The 17,552-nt window shown below is 54.9% G+C and overlaps 1 protein-coding gene across 3 annotated transcripts in view; it reads right to left on the bottom strand.

Moving 5' to 3' along the window:
• SOX13 (SRY-box transcription factor 13) overlaps positions 1–17,552 on the bottom strand; it is a 56,725-nt gene that overhangs the window by 12,284 nt on the left and 26,889 nt on the right. For all 3 annotated transcript variants that reach the window (XM_075529201.1, XM_075529218.1, XM_075529210.1), the window contains exons 2-4: positions 2,135–2,336; positions 590–701; positions 424–510 (exon numbers count right to left, since the gene is read on the bottom strand). In XM_075529201.1, the coding sequence (XP_075385316.1) occupies positions 424–510; positions 590–701; positions 2,135–2,335 (400 nt within the window). In that variant the 5' untranslated portion in view covers position 2,336. The remainder of the gene's footprint in view (positions 1–423; positions 511–589; positions 702–2,134; positions 2,337–17,552) is intronic.

Here is a 17,552-nt window from a genome sequence, read left to right as displayed (position 1 = left end):
CCTTTTAGAGAATTATGTCTGTGCAGGCAGTTTTTGAGTGGCAGGAGCCCCAGGGTCTGACTGGAAAGTCTATGTCAAGTTCTCAGTGACTCCGTTTCTCCAGCCTCCTGGAGCCGGCCCGTGCATTCTGATATGATCTATCTGACCTGCTTCCACAGCTTCTCTGGGAAATGCCTTCCTGGCAGGTTTAGGCCGAAGCAGCCAGATTCCCAATTCCAATTGTGTCTACTCACGACCTATGTATCCGGTGACACTAACGTTTGGAGTCTCTCTAAGCGTCCATGTTATTGACACCTGCTAGGGCCAGATCAGATCCAGGCAGGCTCAGACCAGGCACGAGGGTGCTGCGACTCCAGCCTCACGGCCAGGCCAGGCTCGCAGCAGGGGAAGGGGCTGTCCAACACCTCTCCCTAAGCCACCCACCTTTGACATCTTTGGTTTCCACAGAACTCCTCCCCAGAAACCTCTCCTTCCAGTCACTCGACAGCAGCTTCTCAATGGCCGGCACAACTGGAAGACAGCAGGGGTCAGTGCGGCCGGCCCACACAGCCCGCCAGGCCTCAGACCCTCTCTCAGGCAGACATCTTACCTTCTTTTAAATTCCGGTTGAAGTCCAGCTTCTCTTGGCTCCCAGAAGCGGCCTCTGTGGCTCCTGGTCTCTTGGGCTCTGGGGACCCAATGGTCTCAGGAGAGCTACAGTCCTGCGGGATACCGTGAATTGTCACTGTCAGCCTCCCAGATGGGGATGAGAATCCCAGAGCCCCCCATCCAGGGCCACTGCACCACTGGACAAGGCTCTCCCCACCCGCACCGCACCTTTCCAATGACCTTACTCCACACAGTGACAAGAACAAAAGGACTTCCAGACTGGGTTCCATCTGGAATGGTGACTCAGAAACCACTAGGTCCCACATGACTCTCTGAACTCCTCTGAACCTGACTTTCCTCTTCTGAACCTGGAAATGCTCAGCCCACTCCCCTCACAGAGCTGCCGACGGGATCAAGGGTTGATGTCCATGAAGCGGGTTGGCCACAGCAGTCACGGGGCTGGGCACACAGGCGGCTAGGCTATTACTGATTCCTCCCTGGGAGACACCCACCACTCCGGCCAGGCTGGTTCCTCGCTGGGGCCCCACCCACGCCCTTTCTTCCAGAAGTCCTCTCTCCCTCTTCTCCGGTAATCCTGGCCATCCTTTAAAGCCCAGTGTAGACCCACTCCTCCTCCAGGAAGTCTTCCTTGATCACTGCCCCCGGCTGAATCCTGCAGACTGGCTCCTCGTCTCCTCAACAAGGGGTTTCCCAAAAATTCAGGGGAAAGAAATCTCGCCATCATTTCATATCTTCCCCCCCGCCCCCCGTGACTTTTTGGAAGCCCCCCTTCATTTGTCTTTTCTTCATGCATCCCTTTTCTGTCTCCCAAATGAACTCACAGAACGCTTGAAACGCTTGTCTTTTAAGAGGGATTTCACTCTTGTTCAGGTCAGGCGGCTCATTCCCCCCACCCCACCACCCCACCGCCCACCCCCTTTCCTCAAAGTCATATGAAAAAGCTGGTTTGCACTGTCAGGTCAAGTTTTATGCGTCTATCTCACATCTCTCCCAAGCTGGGAATCCTGTAGGCATCCATGGGTGGGAGCAAATGGCTGACAGCTAACCTAGGGTTGAAGGTTTGAGCCCACCCAGAGGCACTGGGAAGAAAGACCTGGTGACCTTCCACCCCAAAGCCGGCCATTGGGAACCCTTTAACACAGTTCTACCCAGACACACGGAGCTGGATTCAGCAATGGGGTGGATACAATGGGGACACCCAGAGTTGGATTGAGCAACTCGTTTGGTTTGCTCGGACGGTCGGAGGTGAGCAGTTAATTAACAGCAGGTCAGTAAGTTCATGGGGACCTCACTGCCGGGTAACCAGCTCTCCGAGCCTCAGGCTGAGCTCCTCAACTGCCTCTCCCCACTCACTGAGCAGCGGCTGTCCCAGCCAAGGCAGTTCCTGACTGCACCTGGGGCCCAGTGAGGGGAGGGTGCCTGCCTCAGCCCCGTGAAGTGGCCAAGTGTGGCTGATGGGGTGAGGCTACAGGGGAGGGGGGTGGGGAGGCTGACCCCCAGGGACCCTTGGGAAAGTGCTGGGCACCTGGGCTGGCGCTTGGGGGTCCGCACCCTCCTGGGGAGCCTGGGCCGGGTCCTCAGGTTGGGGCTCCGCTGTGGCGGCAGAGCCTGGGGGCGGCTCGAGGCAAGTCTTCTCCTTCTTCTCCTCCGACTTGACCGTGCAGTTCACCATGCTGCCAACGCCATCCAGGGCCAGCTGGGCAGAGATGGGGCTCCTCATGGACATCCTGCGGGGGACAGCAGGTGTCAGGCAGAAGCCCCACCCGCTCGAGCTCCCACTCAAGGCTCACTTACACAGGGGGTAAACTTTCATTCTGTGCCCGGGCAGGAGGCATGCAGAAAAGGCCCTTAAGTCCCTTTATTTTCATTTTAATAGAAGGGTCTAGAGAGCATTGGGCGGGCCCAACCTTGGCCACTGCTGGCTTTTTGCCATGTTGGGACTGACGGGTGGATAAGTTCACCTATGGAGGTCCGCAACTTAGTCCAGCAGAGCCAAAACCTTTACACAGAGATAACAATATATGTCCACTATGTTTTCTAAAAGAGGAGGTCAGAGGAAAAAGATGTCGACGTCACGCACACACCCTATGACGTGAATGTATCCGTAGCACCGCGCAGACCGTCTCTGGTTCACACGGCTTGTGGGGAGTGGCGGGCCCGAGTCCGGGCAGCTACACTCTCTGGGCGTGTGCCCCTCTCTCAGCTTAGGATGGGTGGAGTGTGTTTGCCCCTGCCCTGGGGACAGGGGTGCCTGAGCTCGGACCGAGGGTCTGCAGTCCTACTTCTGCCCTGAGGCCCCCATGTCCACTCCGGCATGGAGGATATGGGGACGATGACCAGAGGCCTCTCCCTTCCCCTCCTGCTCCACCCCCCTCACCCCCGACCCCCAACTCAACAATATTTCATGACCACCTCCTGGACCCACCCTACCAAGAAGCTCTGCTTCACCTCCCTGAGCCTCAACAAGACACCCCCGCTGCCCTGCCTTGCTCTCCCTGGGGCACTTGGAGGAGGGACTGTCCGGCCTGAATGCCCAAGACATCCGGGAAGTTGAGATTGGGAGCCATGCCTGCTGGCCCCCTCCGAGAGGAAGCTACCCCCACCCGCCCCGAAGGCCTTTCTTCAGTGAGGGTGGGCCAGGACACACGGGTGCTGAGGCCCCTTCTCTGGAGACCCAAGAGTAGGGACACCTTGGAGCCAGAGGTCAGCTTGGTGAGGCCCAAGGAACTGGACCCTGCATGCAGAAAAGGGGTGCCTGGCACTGATGCCCCTGCCCAAGCGGGTGGGCCTGAGCCCTGAGCTGGCAGAGCAGTGCATGGAGATCAATTAATGGGGTGCTACCAGCCATGAGCCCTTCCGTGATGAACTGTCACTGCCAGGCTCTATGGCTGTGGTATGGGGTGAAGGCAGCGAGCTTCTTGTTCCACGCTGGAGGGAGTTCTCCGCGGTGCTAGTAGAGAGGCTTACGGTGGGGTGTGTCCTGACCTCCACCTCACTGGAGGGTGTGACTCTAGTCACTGCCCTTTGCTTCCTGGGGATAGTCGGCTGGAACCCCAGTGAATCAGTGTGCTGTCTTTGGAACCAGAGAGAGGGAGCTCCCGGGACAACCAAGGAAGAAGAGCTCCTTCCAAGTCCCTGCCTGCCACAGCGGATGCAGAGACCAGGGGCCGCCGCAGAGAAAGAGTGAGACAGAGTAAAGGAGGCAGGATGAGACCTGAGACCAGGAGAGGATAGGGTGGAGAGGAGATGGCTTCCCGGTCCACCGAGGCCGCAGCCAAAGGACCAGGTGGATCGGCGCTGCCGGGGACCAATAGCTGTATGCTTATTGCTGACCGATCCTGGCTGGTGGCAATCTGTTTACGTCCTAATCTCACTGCCACGCAGTCTATTCCAAATCAATGTTCCTATAGGACAGGGTAGAACTTCCATGGTGGGTTTCCGACCCTGTAACTCTTTATGAGAGTAGAAAGCCTCGTCTTTGTCACACAGTGCTACTGGTGGTTTTGAACTGCTGATCTGGCTGCTAGCAGCCCAACGCACAACCACGATGCCACTAGGGCTTCTCTACATCCTCACAATCCCCACAAGTGAGTGTTATCTATGAGTTCTGGGTAGTCATTGCAACAGAGCAGAAGAGCAGAGAGTTGGAACAGGGTAGAAAGACGGAGGTGAGGCATGTGGGAATTCTGCCCTGGGGTAGTTGGCCATGGCTGGGATAGTGTTCAATTCTCCTTCTCTCTGTGTAGCCAAAGGGGGGCAGAAGCAGCCTCCGCAGGGTCCTTGGCAAGCAGGAAGGGAAGTGGCAGTGAGGCCTGCAGCAAGTGCATCACTCTGCGGCTGCAGCGCCAGCACCCACATGGGTGGCATGAGCTTCCCATGCTGCTCTGGCTTCCTCCAGTACCGAGACATCCACACAGGCCAGAAACACTCCATCCACACAGAAACGGCCTTCAGCCACGCTCATGCTTCACATGGGACCTGGGCGCTCACCCAGAGAGAAGCCCTACTCACGTGGTGAGTGCGGCCCAGCCCAGCTAAACTTCAGCCAGAGCCCCAACCAAATGCGAGCCGGCAGCTGCACATGGCTGAGAAGCCAGATGCCTGCAGCCATTGTGGCAAGGTTCCCCCCAGTGAGCCCCCTGCTCACTGAGCAGCAGTGCATACACCCAGGCACAGAGCCCCACAGCACAACAAGCTGCGAGGGTCTCGGGGCCTTCTGCGGCCCCTTCCACTTCTTCCCACACCAGCAGGGCCACAGAGGCAGCGCCTTGCGCAAGGCCTTCCCCCAGGACACACAGCTCACCTAGGCTGGTGGGGTGTAGGCGGAGTAGCTGGGCAGAGCCGGTGGCTCCAGAGGGAAGGGCTCCTGCCTGTCTACCCTCCCCCACAGCCGCCCAGCTCTGCACGCCCTTGATCTCCCATTGGCTCACTCTGGAGCTTAAAGAGATGCCCTTAGGAGACCTGGGACATACAAGCTTGTAGTCAGATGTTATCTGAAAGGATGCTGTGGGGCTGAGAACCTGAACAGACAGCAGTTACCTGCTATAAAGTCGTAAACACACTGGGCCGGCCTTGTTCTTTTACCTCAGGTGGAAATGGCCTGAGATGTCCCAGGAGTCTAAAGATAAGTTCAAAGGAATTGCGCTGGAATTTATTAAAAAGTGGCGCTATCAGTTCTCAACATATTCTCCATCTAAGTCTGGTATTAGAGCCTAAATTCTGAGCCCAAATCCATCTGCAGTCCGTTTTGAAGTGCAATGTTATCTCTGGTAGGATCTTACTCATCTGCAATCCAAGAAGTCCAGTCAATACAATGATTATCCAAATTTATGCACCAACCACCAAAGCTAAAGATGAAAAAAAACCACGCAAGAATTCTACCAACACGCAGTCAAACGCATGACAACTATTGGCTATTGAAATGCAAAAGTTGGAAACAAAGGGGGAAAGACTGGCAGTTGGCAAATGCAGACTTGGGGAAAGAAAGGAACCTGGATATCTAATGAAAGAATTTTGTGAGACCAACAACTTGTTCTCAACAAATACTTTTTCTCAAGGACACAAATGGGGACTACACACATGGGCGCCTCCAGATGGAATACCCAGACGACATCCACGTGAAGAGGGGATGGAGAGAAGCTCAGTATCAACAGCTAACACCAGGCCGTGGAGCAGCCGTCAACTGCTCTTATTCCGTTCAAGATAAAGCTGGGGGATTAAAACAAGCCCAGAAGGGCAACCTAGAACCTTGAATCTGCTGACACACTGAACGCCGGTGTGGGGCTGTGAGGAGACACCAAGAAGGTCACGTATGAAGAAAGCGAAAGGTATTCAACAGTCCAGAAAGAAAGAGAAGATCAGAGAATGTCCGAAGAGCCTCATTGGACAGCAGTTCTGGTAGATGGAAAAAACGACGAAATCAAAGAGCTGAACAGACGATTTCAAAGGGCAGCTCAAGGAAACAACGTCCTGTATTAGAATGAAATGCCCAATGACGCAGTTAGAAAACCAAACAGGACGCATTCAGCCTATCTCAAAGCAAGATAACTCAAGGGAAAAGCCAAACCTCAAGTTGCAACACTGAAAGATTCTATGGGCAAGACATTGAATGACGCAGGAAGCACCAAGAAAGACAGAAGGAATACACAGAGTCACCGCACCAGAAAGAACTGGTCAACATTCCACCATTTCAGCGGGTAGCTATGATCAAGAACCAAAAGTTCTGAAGGAAGCCAGTCAAGCTGCCCTGAGAGCATCAGCCAAAAACAAGGCTCCAGGAATTGCTGAGATACCAATGGAAATGTTTCAGAAAGTGAAGAAGCACTGGGAGGACGCACTCACTCGAAATTTGGAAGACAGTCACTTGGTCAACTGGCTGGAAGAGATTCATATTTGTACCCGCTCCAAAGAAAGGTGAGCCAACAGAAGGCTCAAGTTGTAGGTATCACATCTAAGTGACATTCTGCTGAAGGTCATCCAGCAGTGGTTGCCCCAGTCCTCTGCCGGAGCTTCAGGTCAGACTTCGAAGAGGATGTGTTCTTTTATTTATCCCGCATCAAAAACAGCAGTGTGGCCAGCCTCACTAAAGAGACTCTAATTGTTTCTTTAAATGTTCTTCAACTTTGGGGAAGGGGGTGCAGGTGAGGGAAGGACTCGGCAGGGTTAAGATCAAGCCTGTAGGCTGGAGGGAGGAAGGTTTCGCAGGACAGCCCTCAAAGAATGAGCAGCTGCATCTGATGCAACCATATCTTGTCACAACTTCTCTGACATCCCCCCCCACCCCCAACGGTGGAGTTTTCTTTTTCTTCAAACTATTTCCCACTGAGACCTTGCTATGTTCTACGTCCTTCAGGAATATCTGTCGAGATTACCTCTTGAGGGATGAACACACACCAAAGAAAGATGCCCAACTTTCTGAGCTGACTTCTTCGCCTTGCATTTTACCTGGCCCAGTAGATCCCCCCACCCCCATCGGAGGGCAGGAAACTGGGAGGAATGTCTTGCTGCGAGGCCGTGGCTGCAGATGTCCACTGACCACAGACGCATGCTTAAACGGGTTTTGTTTGGGACACACCCATGCAGGAGTGGATTGAAACCCAAGTAGCAATATCTGAACAGAACCATTTGTGGACACAGACTGCAAGCATGAGAGTTGACTGCCTGAGTCTGTGCATGCGTGCGTATGTTTGCGTGGGTAAATGTGTACGTGTTTGTAATTGGTAACTGAAATTTTAAAATACGCATCATAAAAATCTGAACCTTAACTTTGCTTGGGTGTGGCCTTTGGCAGCCAGGATCTGTCAGCCTCCACCTCTCCTTAATGTCTCCCCGCACTTGGAGGTGTCACTCACCTGACCCTATAGGTCAGTTCTACTCTGTCCTATAGGGTCGCTATGAGGCTGAGTCAACTTGACACCGACAGGTTAGCTGTCCAAACGTCGACTGCCCCGTGTTTTACCCGGTTACAAATAGAACTTTGTCCCCTTCTGAAAAAGGAGCACGCCAGCCGACCAGAACTGGAAAGGAACTTCCCTGTGTAAGCTGAGGCCCCAATTTGGACTTCTAGCCAAGTACACAGCCTCCTTTAGACTGGTCTCATGTACTCTGGACCATCCTCAGGAGAGACCAGTCCCTGGAAAAGGTCGCCATATTTGGTCAAGCAGAAGGTCAGACAAAAAGAGGCAGCCCCTCCATGGCATGGACTGCCACAGTGGCTCAGACATAGCAACAGTTGTGTGGCTGGCCAGGACTGTTCGCTGATTTGTTCTTTTTTGTACGTGGGGTTCTGCTGAAAAGCGCTGGAACCGAATAGCAGGAGCCTACAAATTGTGAGATAATAACGTCCCATCTTCAAGGCCATGCTCGTGTGTGGTGTTTGTTACAGCAGCACCAGCATACTAAAACACACACACACACACACACACATGCACACACACACGCGCGCTTTTCCCCTAGGAGCTCTGGTGGAGCCAAGGGTTAGGTTAGCAGCTTTAACCAACCACCTGCCACCCTGGGGTGGGACGAGACCCTCCACTGCTGGAAAGAGTTCGAGGCTCCCCAACTCTACGCAGCCAGAAAGTGGGTTTAAATGCTGTCTTCTATCCGGCTCATGTCTCGTGCAGAGTCTGGCCTCTGAAGCTTCGGAGCTTAAGCAGCTGCATCACCAGGCAGACTGTGCAGACGCGGGCTACTCTGCTCCCCAGCAGGGCCGCCTCCTGCCCCGCCACTGGCTGGGACCTCCAGAGCAGCTGTGCGCTATCACCCAGTCTTGCCAGAGCAGCAGGTGTCCACAGCTCACCTGCCCTCCCTTCAGCCACTGGGCAGGCATCCAAGGGCAGGGCTTGGGAGGCCTGGACTCCAGGGGCATGTTACTCATCCGGCAGCATGAAGATGCTAAGTGCTGGCATCCGGGAACTGGGGTGAGGATGAAGACTAGGGATTTGTAAAGTGTTCAGATCAGGGGCCAGCCTTAGGAAGAACCCTGTGGGCATCCGTCATACCCTGATGAGTGCAAACGGTAATGTGCTTGACGACTAACTAAAAGGTTGGGGGTTCGGTTCCACTCAAGGCCCCTCAGAGGGCAGGTCCGATAGACTACTTGGAAAAGCCATGCATTGACCGGAAACCCTCTATGTGGTGCACAGTTCTACTTTGACACAGGGTCTAGAGACAAAGGCAGCTGTGTTTATTTTATTTCACTGAGAGCATCTTGGAAGACAGCTTCAGCATAACCCGGTGTGTGTGATGGGCAAGGTCATGACTCTCCCCAAGAACCAGAGCTTCTGGAGGCGGGGCCCAGAGATTCTGAGACAGGAAAATAACAACATTTTGGTTAAATCTTACATGGGGATCCGAGTCTTAGCTAGCATGTCTGGCAAAAATCAAGTACAGGAAAATCTCCCCAGCGCATGAGCTATGGTGTAATATTCATGTCAATGCTGTCCAGTTAAATGGCTCTTGTAACACAGAGAACTGAAACTCTGCCTTTCCACAGTGTGGGGCACACCTGAGTCCACGGTCGGTCGCAATTTTTAAATAGTTAAAAGGGCAATAGAGGTGAATGAAACACATATTATGTATTTGACTTGGTTCCACCCTACAAATCAGACCAAACTAGACTTTCCTGCCTGCCCTTCCACCTTCAAATTGCAGGGTGCCACGGGAGCTGGAGGGATATGAAAGGTGGGCACTGTCAGGTGCAGAAATGTGGCCTACATCGCCCATCCCACCTAGGCTGGAGGAAGAGACCCCAGCCCAGCTCGTCCGGCTCTGGGGTGGGGGTGGGAGGTGACCTCCCCACCGCCCAGGGGCCTGGATTGCGTCCAGGAAGCGGTGGCCCAGCCCATCCGGGCCCTGGGAGGGGCGAGCCAGCCGGGGCCCCGAGGGGGAGGGGCGCCGAGTGGGGGTGGGGGCATTATCCTGGAGCCAGGGCAGCAATTACATAACAAACAAACCCCGGGCTCAAGCTGTGAATTAATCAAACCACTGAAAAGAAGACCTTCCTCTCAGGAACTTCAGACAAAAGGAATGAAAACAACCAGGCTGGCTGGAAAATAAAAGGCAGTAGCTCTGAAAGGGGACAAAAGGAAGCCAGACAATAGGGTGTTGGACAAAAGCAATAAAGCCAAAGGAAGTGTGACAGGCGAACAATGCGGGCCTGTGGGCTTCTGATCCCGGCCAGGCTCCAAGCCACCGCGGCCCACACCCACCGTCCCGGGCCTGCGGGCGCTCCACGGACACCAGGCACCAAAGGCTCTCTCCGGCATTTTCGGTTCCGGCCCAGTTTTGAGCTCCTACCTCCCTCCAAACCCTTCTTCCCAAGGCAGCCCAGAGGCCCCGCGGCAGCCGCCCGCAGGAAGCCTGGCCGGGCCCATCCCGGGAGCTGGGGACGGTCCCCCTGCTCCATCCCAGGCTGCATGTGGCCACTGGGCTTGAAATGGGGCCAGTCCCAGGGCAAGTGCGCTCAAAGTGTCAAAGACCCGCCGGATTCCGAAAAACAGAATATGAAACGGCTCGTTATTAATTTCCGTTCCCAGTGACATGTTGTAATTGTAATAATTTGATTACCATAAAAACCACACCCATGGCGACTTAGTGGCCCTATATTGGGTTTCCGGAGGCTATAAATCCTGGAGGAGGGGCTGGGGAGACAGCTTCCTCTTTCTGCTGACCCTGCAGTGAGTGAGCAGCCGGCAGGTGCCACCACATTGGTTTTAATGATGCCTTAGAAAGGTCATGTCCCTGGAGTCCTGAGGCACTCTGCCATGAGGCTACTCCAACTGGGGAGTATTTATTTGACACTGCCCTCTGAGCCAGGTTACAGGTTACAAAGAGAATGGCTCCCGGTGACCAGCCAGTTCGGTTTGACAATGACCCCCCCTCGCAGGGCTTGGTGCCTACCAGATACCACCGCCAGACCCTGCTGCCCGGGCAAGGGCCACCCCCATCCTCGCAGGCTCGGACTCAACTCCAAGGCCCTGGGTCCTGGCCCTGGGTTGGTCTCCTGAGCACATGTGTGGCTGGAGAGGCACCAGTCCAGACTCGATGGATCGCCGAACCGCTGTGCCCCCATCCCAGCCACCCCATGGTGAAAGCACATGTTTGTGTGCCACCCCCACCCCTTCCCAGCACACACCTGCTGGAGAAGAGCCAGCCTTCTCTGCCCTTCCTCAGCCTGCTGTGGATGGGTCTGTATGTGTATGTGTGTGTGTGTGTATGTGTGTGTGTTTCAGTCACAAGGCACCTAGCTCTGGGCTCTCAGAACAGGAGCCTGGTGGTGGTGGTGGTGGTGGTGGTGTGTGTGTGTGTGTGTGTGTGTGTGTGTGCGTGTGTGTCACAAGGCACCTAGCTCTTGGCTCTCAGAATAGGAGCCTGGTGTGCATGTGTGTGTGTGTGTGTGTGTGTGTGTGGCACAAGGCACCTTCCCTCCGAGGGTCAACAAGTTCATTAGCCTCGGGGAGCCTCATGAATGATACCACTGGACAAGTTCATTTGCCTCAGGGAGCCTCAGGCCCCGTACAATGGGAATAGCTCACTTCTCTCAGGCGACTAAGAGGCTTAAATAACCCAGGGCAAGCGTCCACTGCATTGGTGCTCTGTGCTGTCTAAGGAGCCGTGCTGGCGTAGGGGCTTACGCAATGGGCTGTGAGCACAAGGTGAGCAGTTCCAAACCGCCCTGGGAGAAAGGTGGGGCTTTCTACTCCAGTAAAAAATTAGCCTTGGAAACCCACAGCCCTACCCTGCCCTGTAAGTTGGAATTGTGCCCATGGGGATGAGGCCTAGGGAAGCAGAGCAGGGGGCACCCGGCATGGTGTAATGGGTTTACCAGTTGGGCCGCTACCATTCGACTCTCTCAGCTGCTCCTTGGGAGAACGAGGAGGCTCTCCCAAGAGCATCGACAGCCTGGGACATCACAGGGTGCCCCGTCCAATTGGCAGCAAGGAGCCCCTAGGAGCCTAGGTCCTGGGCTTTCACCTGACCTCCAGAAAAGCTGGGCCCCAGGGCTCCCCAGCATCACTGTGTTCACAGCCAGCCTCTCCTAGCATGCCCAAAGCACAGCCTGAGGCCCCACACAAGGAATGTGGGGTCTTCTTTCCACTCAGTGTCCAGCTTCCGGGGCCCCAGGGAGAAACTACGCCCCTGGGAGAAGAGAAAAACTCCTCTGTGTTGCTTTGAATGGGCCCCCTGTCTCCTGCCTGTGCCCCTGTACCTGGTGGCTCCTGTTCCCCAAACGTGGGTACACAGGCCGACATGCGTGATCACCACGGGCTTGAACATCTGGACACCTGACCATCGGCATATCTCCCCACCCCATGGGTGGCAAGTGCCTCTGATGGGGTGCACACACAGGACCCTTCACCTGTGTGGAGACACAGTCATGCACACAGCACTGCTCTGCCCCTCACCTGCCTGGGATGGGGATGCTCAGACCGTGCTGTGCACTTGGATACCTGCCTGGGCCGCCCATCAGGCCTTTCTCACAAGCTGGCGATGTAGGGAGAAGGCCCAGGTTGGAAGAAGTGACCAGTTGAGAGACTGCTGACCAGCAGTTCTCAACCTGTGGGTTGAGACCCCTTTGGGGGGGGCGGTGTCAAAGGACCTTTTCACAGGGGTCGCCAAATTCATAACTGAAGTAACAATGAAATAATTAGATGGTTTTGGGGGTTCACCACACATGAGGAACTGTATTAAAGGGTGGCAGCATGAGGAAGGTTGAGAACCACTGCCGCTGACAGTCAGAGAGAACGTGGGAGGGCTCAAGGTCTCTGATCCTCGACAAGGCAGGAAGATTCCAGGCAAAGTCTGGAGCGAGCTCGGGGCCGGGCCATCAGCCCCTCTGAATCAACCACTCTGAAAGCTGGCTCCCTCCGCCGCAAACTAGGAAGAAGACGCCTAATATGAATGGGGGTGCTCTTCTAGCACCCCAGAGAGGTGCCTGTGCTGCCATCTCATGACACCCTAACCTTGGCCCTCAAAGTACTCATCACGCTGTGTGAGGATACATATGGCACCTGAGTCGTCCCAGTCGTCCCCCAACACGGTGCTATGAGACCTGGTCTGCTCATCCCGGGAGTCCTGGAGTCTATTACAGTGGCTGGGGTGCAGTGGGCTCTCAATGCATTAGGTAAGACACTACACACACAGTCAGCCACCTGGCACAAGGCAGGCCTGTGTGTCACAGGCGAGAGCTAGTCAGTCCTCTCCTTGACAGTAGGAGCTCGTTGCTGCTCTGAGGTCGTTCTGCCCATGTCCACCTTCTAACCTCAGTTCATCCTCATCAGCTGACTCCGCTGTAAGGGACCCAACTCCTCCCAGGAGCACAGTCGGTCTGTTTCCCTCTGGTCTGACCTCCGGACAGGTAAGATGCATCTTCGGCTTAAAGCCCCTGTGGGATCTTAGCACACTGGAAATAGAATAGACGCTCTTAAACGTTATCAACTATATCCGCAGGAAAACCTACAGGATACATTAATCTTATAAATGAAATGCAGAAACCATTTTGCCTGAGAACAGGTATTAAAAAACAATGCCCATTATAGCTACTTGCAATAAAACCGGTATTAGATATGTTACTAGAGATGCCAATGCTTAGTGATTCCGATGCTTAGTGATCCGATCGAACTGGGTAGAACCGTTCCTGTGGGTTTAGGAGACTGTCACTCTTTACAGGGGTGGGAATTCACACCTATTGCCTGAGGAGCGGCTGTGATTGGTTTCGAACTGTGACTTCAAAGTAAGTGGCCCAACTCGTATCCCACTAGGCCACCAGGACTCCCCTGGCCCGCCCCACCCCCCTCCCTCTGTCTACACACACAACGCATACACGTAGACAGTGGTTATACACTGGGCTGCTAAGCACAAGATTCGCAGTTGAACACCACCAGCTGCTCTGTGGGAGAAATACACGGCCTTCTGCCCCTGTAAGAGTTTTGTGGGCAGCTCTACCCTGTCCTATTCAGGGTCACCATGAGTTAGGATTAACTCTATGGCAGTGAGTTTGGTTGTGCGCGCGCGTGCTAGAGTTAAAAAAGGGGAAATAAACTACATAAAGATTTTGCGGGGAAAGAGACAAGACCCCGTTGGGAACCTCCCTGAAGTCTCTTCCAGAAATTAGACCCTTGGAAACCCTTCACCCATTTCTTCCACAGGGAGCTCTCTGCTCTGTTCCTCGTTCCTCAGTGACTCTGCTTTCAGGTCAGGAGCCACCAAGCCCCTTTCCCCAGATGTCCAGAGGCCTCGGGCCACCAGAGATGTGAGTCTCTGAGCTCCTTCCTTGTCCCTTGTCTGATGCCTTGGGCCAGTGGCTCTCAACCTTCCTAATGCCGCGACCCTCTAACACAGTTCCTCATGTTGTGGTTAATCCCTCCAACCATCACATTACTTTTGTTGCTACATCATAACTGTAATTTTGCCACTGTTATGAATTGGCACCCCCTGTGAAAGGGTCGTTCGACCCCCAAAGGAGTCGTGACCCACAGGTTGAGAACCGCTGCCCTGGGTCCTGTCGAGATGCCACATACCCACCAGGCACCCCAGGTACATGCAGCACAGGGCACCATTGTACACACAGGTACAATCTCTCTGCTGCTAGCCCCCTCCAGACAGAGTGGCCAGGGCCACGTGGGGCTGAATCCGACACCCCGGACCCAGAGTCCACCCTCGCTCAAAGATGCCTGGGATGTGCACTGCCATGGCTTGTTGGGGCAGCATGGTTTCGGGGGGAGAGCTGGAGTGTCCCCGGCAGGCTCTGGGGCAGTGTCAGGAAGCTCAGCAACAGTTCTTTCCACTCTTCTTACAGCCTCCCTGCCCCCACGGGCCCTCTGTTCTCCCCTCACCTGAGCATCGGTAAGAGGTGAAGGTCCCCAAGAGGGGAGGGCTCTGGCCAACTTCACTCAGGATGCCTGGGTGTGCAGAGACCCGAGCCTCCCGGCTGCCGCCCCCAAATACAGTGCAGAGGGGACACGCCGGCCTCCACGGAAGCCCGAGGCTCAGAGTGCAGGCTGCAGGTGACAGGCCTCTCCCTTTTCTCCTCCCCACAACCAGTGCTCTCTGGACCCTCCAGCCCCTGCCCACACACAGGCCCCCACACAAAGCCCCTTCCTCCCCAGTCACTTCCTCTGCTACCCTACAGGGTTGGAATCTGAGGGGTTTTCACTCCCAGCCCTTCCCCCCTCTGCAACAACAGGCTCCTCCTGCCCCCAACACACAAACACACACCCCACAAAATCTCTATATGCAGATCGAGATAAAGTCCAGTCATCGCAGCATGATGAGTGACTCAGACCCGGGGTACAGGAAGACAGCCGGCTCAGACAGGCAGACCCTCTGGGAGAGCCAAGGGCAACAGTCATAACCCCCACTGCCCCCAGCCGGGCACACAACCACCACCCGCCTCCTCCTCTTCTTCCCTGGTGGGCAGTGCCAAGGAAGGAGATCCACATGGCAGGGGTGGGGCAGGGCCTGAGTCCCAGGAGAATTGTCACTTCCTCTTAAAGCCCCAGAGAGTCAAGAGCCTCAGGCGGTCCCAAACAATAGCCCGAGGCGTGGGTGCCCAGACCATGCCCCTGTGCCACATCCTGCCATTCTTCTCCCAGGCCTCACCCCACCACCCTTCCTGGCTCCACCCGATCCTATCTCCACTGTTTACTCCAAGATGGGAGGCTTGGACAACGCTTCCTGGCCAGGCCAATTACCCTGTCCAGCCACTGTGGGCTCTGGGATGGTCCAGAGGGGTCTAGCCCCGCTCAGGGAAGGCCACAGAGACACCGAGTCCCTAGGCTGTTTCTGGGCGGGCCCAGGATACATTCACTGGGTGGAACAGTCACCTGTGGCCAGACAGAGGCTCAGTCAGCACCTGCAGAGAAGGCACCCCTCCTGGCCTCTTAGGCAGAGTTCTGCTCCAAAAAGAGCTGCAGGAGCCAGCTGAACCCCAGCTCAGAGGCAACAAGGGCTGACGGGGCTGCTTATTCCCATCTTCCTCTGCTAACAGGTGATTGGTTCACAGACTTCTGAAGCACCTGGATCTTCTCCCAACTTCAGGGTCTATCTTTACGTGCTCTTGAAGGTCCCAGTGTGGGGCGGCCCTGCCCGAGGCTCGACCAGCACAGTGTCTGCAGGCCTCACCGCTCCAGGTGGCCTAGGCATGACCAACAAGCAGCCCCCTGGCTCCCCTGCAGCCAGGTCCAAGGCTGTATCCTGGACAGGGAGCAGCAGAGACTGGGGGGGCCAGCCTGCCGCAGGAGCAGTGCCCAGCCCTGGCCTAGTCAGAGGTTCCCTTTAAGATTAGCCTGGGATATAAGCCGTCGAGACGACTCCAACCTGTAGCAATGCCTTTCTGCCGTTCCATCAAGTTTTCCAGCCTGTGATCTTTTGGAGCAGACAGCCCGGCCTTTCTTCTGAGGCACCTCTCTGTGTGGGTTGACAGCATCAGCCTTTTGGTTACCTGACTGTACCTGATGGGTGAGGGGCTCTCGATTCATTTTCCCCTTTCATTTTCTAGAGAACCCTGGGGAGGGAGGCAGGACGCTCTATCCAAGACCTAACAGAGGGGGGGGGCACCTCAACCACCCAGATTTCACTGGTACCCAAGGCCATGTCTTGTCTCCTACCAGTAGATGCCCTGGCCACTCTCTATCCACCTTGGGCTATATCGGAACTGCCCCAGTGGGTTTCTGAGACTATAACTCTTTGTTGGTAGAAAGCCTCATTTTACTCCAGAGGAGCAGCTGGTGGTTTTGAACTGCTGGCCTAGTGGTTAGCAGCTCAATGAGTGGCCCATTATGCTGCCAAGACTTCTCTCTGGTTCAATGACACCTATGAAAAGAATGTTTCTAAGAGAGTGTTTTAACACAAAACTTGTATCAGAAATTCCCTCAGCAGCTCTCAAGAACTGTTTTAAGATAATACCTTATGACCAACCCTGTGGAGCCTCCTTAGAAATGCCTTTAAACCGATTCAAAGCATAGGCCTCCTTTATGCTTCCGACCCATCATCGAAAAGCCCCAGCCCCTCAAAGTTGCCCAGCCTCTGGCTTCCCTGGTTTTGCAGCTTCCAATCAGAACGCTGTGCCTGAGTTCTTGACTTCGCCTCATAAATAAGGCCGCTGTGTCCACGCCGTTAAGGAACGTTTGATTTCCCTGGTCCAAACTGTACTGACCTTGCAATAAATCTCTCTGCTTCTATTTGAACAGAGTACAAGTTCTCACCCGTCCATACGATGCAATGTGTAATCAACGAATTGGGTACACACTCTGCACTCAGAGAAGGGGGTGGGGGCAGAGAAACCCGACTCTCTGCCTGCCCTGGGAGTACATACATGTGTGTACACATACACAAACACACACGCGTGCACACACATGGAGGCAGAGAGTAGATTCAAGGAAGGGCGGTGTTGGGAACCATCGTGGCCTAGCTAAAAGAAAAGTGGGCTTTGCTGTCAGACAATCAAACAGACGGACATGTGCTGGAAGCCTGGCTCAACCTCACATACATATAAGCTGTGGGAAGTTTTGGTTTCCCAGTCTATAAAACAGCACGAGCACTACCTCCTTCAGAGGGTCAGTGAGCGAGCGGGTGGATTGTGACGATGTTTACAAAGAGCCAAAAATGTTTGCTCCCTGGACCCTCCCACTTCCGCTCCGGGAGGCTTGCACAGGCGGACAAGCGGAAGACCCCCAATGAGCACAACAGCTTCTGGGCCTTATCTGCTCCCCGTGGGTCTCCTTCTATTTATTGTTCCCCTCAACAGGCTACTGTCCAAGTGTTTAGGTGGGTGTCCCCAAGCGCCCCAGAGACTCCTATAGCGAGTCAGGCATGAGCCTCCCTCAGAGCACAAACAGGCTGAAGGGCTCCCATCCGACTGTGCCAAGAACCCCCCCCTCCCCCAACCAGCAAGGCCTCTGCTTATCTGGTCAAGCCCCGTGCCCTCCCAGCCAAGGACACAG

The sequence above is a fragment of the Tenrec ecaudatus genome, chromosome 1 (genome assembly GCF_050624435.1).
Source record: "Tenrec ecaudatus isolate mTenEca1 chromosome 1, mTenEca1.hap1, whole genome shotgun sequence".
Classification (NCBI taxonomy): Eukaryota; Metazoa; Chordata; class Mammalia; order Afrosoricida; family Tenrecidae; genus Tenrec; species Tenrec ecaudatus.
Note: the sequence above shows the minus strand (reverse complement) of the source record. Positions and strands in the feature narration are given on the sequence as shown.